At 39.6% G+C, this 4565-nt stretch overlaps 1 protein-coding gene across 1 annotated transcript in view; it reads left to right on the top strand.

Annotated features, from left to right (window-relative positions):
- Positions 1-1878: 1878 nt before the first annotated feature.
- Positions 1879-4565, top strand: part of MRPS7 (mitochondrial ribosomal protein S7) — a 254894-nt gene continuing 252207 nt past the window's right edge. Inside the window, exon 1 of the mRNA XM_044085032.1 lies at positions 1879-1995. Coding sequence (XP_043940967.1) covers positions 1919-1995 — 77 coding nt within the window. The 5' untranslated portion in view covers positions 1879-1918. The remainder of the gene's footprint in view (positions 1996-4565) is intronic.

Here is a 4565-nt window from a genome sequence, read left to right as displayed (position 1 = left end):
TGACACCCCGATCCTATGTGCAAATGGGAAAAGGGGTTGAGGATGGATGGATTTGATTACTGGGAAAGTCTGACTGGGTAAAAGCCCATTTTCAGTGAAAGCCTGGGGGGAAAAAGCTCCAAAGTATTACAAAACATTTTAAGAATAATTTCACAGTCTTTAAAAATAATACAAAAAACAAATACAATTTAAATAATTATACCAAATTAGGCATAATATGAAAACATTGGTTAAGAATAGATACTATGATTTAATAGTTAAATTTTAGCCACTAAGCATTCAAAAGTAAAAAAAATATTAATTTTGGAGATGAAATTTTAAGAGCTATGTATGGAGCATACACTCCCTCCCCCAAACCTCCCTTCTTCTTTTTGAAATGCACCATAGTTATGTTTTGCCACCTAGATATTACTTTGAATTCTAGAAACTTGGGAGAGCTAGAGTGGAGTAGGAACACCATCCCCACACCTGCAGGACTAGCAACTGTTACACTAATGCAACTGAGAGTAAACGTAATCCTTGCAGTTAATCACAAATTACAGTACCATCAAGCATCTAGTCCACGCTCAAAAATTGGTGTTACAAGTCTCTAATTTGTTGTACTGTTGTGGCGATTCCTAACGGGAAGAGCCGAAAATGATGATGATGTTCATAGGTTAGTACTAAGCTAACTGCCCTTGTGAGCCATTTTAAGCCTAGCCAATAATCCTTTGTGAGACTCAAACCCTGCACCTTGTGTTTGCAAGGCAAACACCTTAACCATTAGGCCACCCTCCCAACCCGTTGTATTGTTATTACATATCTCCAAGACTGTACAAGATGGAATAGCCGAACAATGATGTTGTACTGTTATTACATATCTCCAAGACTGTACAAGATGGAATATTGATTTGAAATAAAAAAAATGTTTTGATTTCTCCTTAGTACAATGTTTTATGCAATATATTCTTACTGCTTTGCGTTATTAAACTACCTCTCGGGAAGAGACAAACAATGGTCCACACAGATAAGCGATCCAGTCCGGTTAGCAAACAAAAATAAAATATATACAATCGTCGACATCTACTTCGGACGTCATCTGTGCTACACTAAGGTATTAGATGCATATTGATATTTTAAATTAGTCACTTCCGTGTTCACCCCGGGAATCAATTCTGTGGCTCAGCTCGACAGTAGCACAGGAAAATAATTTGATGGCGAAAGCCAGTGTACCTTTTTGGCTAGACTTATACTGGCCCTAGGGCAAACAGTCTAGTACCTACCTATGAACCAATAGTCCAATGTTTGAAATGCATACGTAAACTAACTGTTTTTATACATAATAAAACTTAGACTTCACCCATACCTCCCCAACTATCCCCAATTTTGACTCAAACTTTTGCTCTGTCCCTTTCAATCCCTCCTACAACCGGTGACTTTCGGAAACAAAGGCAGTGAATTACACTTAACAAATAATGCGAATAATTACAGTTATAGACGTCTTTTACTTAAAAACTGTATTAACCAACATTCTCTTATTGTGTCAATGTTTCAGGTTAACATTACTAATAATATTTTAAAAGTGTCCCTGATTTTTTTCCTGGGTTTGTCCCCGATTCTGGTGAGATTTGTCACAGACTGGTTTTGAACCATGGTTCGCCGTTATGCTGCACAGACAACTCGCGTTTTGTTAATAAGCAGGGCCCACAGCAATCAACTGTTTAAATATTATACAACACATCGGTGACGCTCTGTTATATAAACCAAAAGCAATCGCTGTAACCCTTACAGTACCCCGAACCCAGCAGTCTCGCACACCACACACAAGATCACTCAGGTCACACCATGAACGTCACAGTTTTGCGCACAGTATTTGACACAGGGCAATGAAAAGGACAAGCCTGACCCAGCGTTGGGGTCCTAAACAGTGCGTTCCAATATGGCTGTTTCCACAGTAAATTGGGGGAAGCTTGGTTGGATTAAGAAGTGTTTACCCTTTAGAACTTGGCTTCCTGGGTGAGTGGTATTTTCCAAAAATAATTTTTAAGAATGAGTTAAAGATGCAGATTTCTAGAACGCAGAATGTTAGTAAAACAAGAGCGAAGAAGTAGTGTAGCACATTATAATTAAACAACCGGATTCGGAGCTGATAAGGGAGTCTCAGCTTTACAGAATTTCTCAGAATGTCCATTGGTATAATGTTAGGGAAGTACCTCGGGTTTAGTTCTGTGCAGGTATGGGTAACTTGTTTCTTACTTCATCTCCTTCAACACTTTTATGCTAATAGAAAATTGTCTGAATAACATGTTTTGTAAGTTTACAGAAGCAGTATTTAATATCTGACCTAATTTTGAGACTTTGTTTCCCCTTTCGTTTTGACGTTGCCCAGAATACTTGTACCAAAAGGTTTAGAGGTATGTAAGGGAATGATAAAGGGCATTTTTTCTTTTTGGCTTGATGTGAAGGAGGTGTGAAGTGGCTAAAGCTGATGGTGAATGTCTTTTTTTTTTTTTTTTTTTTTTTGAGGCTGGAATAAAGAACAGATCTTGTTTACTGGATGGGGATTTAGCTTGTCATCTGGCAATGAGAGCATTGATGATTACTAAATGTTTTTGTTAGATTAGTGTTGCAGTAGCTTAGGCTCTGTGGGATGCCCTGCCAAGGATCACCCCCCCCCCCCCCCCAATGGGGCTGCCTCCTGCATTGGATCATAGGGAATAAAGAACAGCTATAGTGCTTAACTTCAGAACTTTCTCGCTGCCAAAGTGTACAGTGTGTCTTAGACTTTGAAAGTCCACTTTCAGTCTGTTTTCCTGGCTTGGCAGATAAGTGGCCTGTTGGGGTTACCTTCCGTTTTGCTTCTTTTTTAAACCTACTATAAAATGCAGTACATGTTCTTTCTTTGGCTACAGCATGGTATTGCTCTTACAGACAGACCTTCAGTTTCTTTCATGGCAGATTTTTCGTTGTTACTTTTTGGTAAGGTACGTAGTGTTTTCAATTAGATTCTTCCATTTTTGTTAGTTTTATCTCCCCAAAGGGGTGGCTTGTTCTGTCATTTTTGGTAGGACACAGCAGTGCTTGCTACCTCATTTTCTTTTCTTGTCTAATGGCTCTAAATTGTTACTGCTGAAGTGGTACCCCGACCCCATGGGCAAAAAAGGGGGTAATAGATGAATGTATTACTACTCTTCAGGTGTTGAGCTTTGTTTCTTTTCTTGCCTAATCCTGATACATTTTAGGGACTCCTTCTCTGACTTTATGAATTTCATCCCTCCCCAGTCCAAGAGAAAAGGCAAGTTGATGAGGAAGATTTGTTTTTTTTTTTTCAGCTCTCCATCATTGGTGAATGACTCCACTGTGGCCATGAGTTATTCCTCAGACCATTCATGTTTTCTATTTGGTCCATCTGGTGTTGCTCCTCAGAAAGCCACTAAAACCCTGGAAGTTTGCATATCCTCTACAGCTGTTCCATTACCCTTCTTGTGACAGGGAGAACCACATTTTTTGGCACCAGGGAAGGGGCCAGGAGACTTTCCTCTCTTACATTTTGCTGAGGAGCATTTTTCCCGTAGTGAGCATACCTTTTCAGAAAGGTTTGCTAGGAAAAGGAAGCATAAGATGGAGGTTTGTGGAGGCCCATTCTTGACCTTTCCTTTCTGAACCTTGTTATCAAAATTTCAGTATTATGTCTCTTCAGTAGGTGTTGCCTGTTATTTCCCCAGGCATCTTCCTTGTAACTTTAGATTTTAAGGATGCTTATAATCTTATCCCAATCATTTATGTTTCTGACAGATTTTCTGCTCTTCTATGGCTGCATTTCACTTTCATTTTTCCTGTTTTGCTCTTTGGGCTGTTTACTCCTTCCAGGGTGTTTTCAAAAGTGCTTAATTCTAGTAATAGCCATTGTAGATTGCAGGGCATTCACACTTTTCTATATCTAGACAACTACTTGATAGTGGCATATGCTTTCAAGACTTACCATAAATCCTTTGATTGGGTAATAAACCTTTTTCTTAGTCAGGGATGTCTGATAAACAGGGAGAAATCTTTTTTTATTCCCACTCTGAGCTATCTTCTGAATGCATCCAGTATGAGGATTTCCTTCGTCAGGATGAAGTGCGGTCTCATTTGACTCTCTGGAATTCACCCATCTTGCCTTGGGTGTCTGTCAGGGCAGAATCTTGGGGTTCATGGCCTGTACCATTCTTATGAGTCCTCTGGACAGATTTCATGTGTGGAAATTTCAGTGTTTTTTCATAACTCTGGACCTAACAGAATTGCCTATCCTTTCTGGTTCTGGGGTTTTTGAAAACGGAACTGTGTTGGTGGCTGCGTCACTTGACACTCAAGCCAGGTCTTCCTTTTACTCCATAGTTTGCTACTTGGTGACAATGGATGCCTCAGACTTTGCTTTTGGGGCTGTATCCAGTGGAATAAAGGTTCAGGGTATTTGGAACAGGACAAATTGTGACACATGAATGCAAGCAAATGATGTTCCCTTTGCATGCTCTCCAATCCCTTGATTATCTTTGGGTTTCCTGTCCTTTGCTTGTTATCACAGACAGTATTACAATGATGTGGTA

Source organism: Protopterus annectens, chromosome 10.part0, assembly GCF_019279795.1.
Source record: "Protopterus annectens isolate FY-2018-M chromosome 10.part0, PAN1.0, whole genome shotgun sequence".
NCBI lineage: Eukaryota > Metazoa > Chordata > Ceratodontiformes > Protopteridae > Protopterus > Protopterus annectens.
Note: the sequence above shows the minus strand (reverse complement) of the source record. Positions and strands in the feature narration are given on the sequence as shown.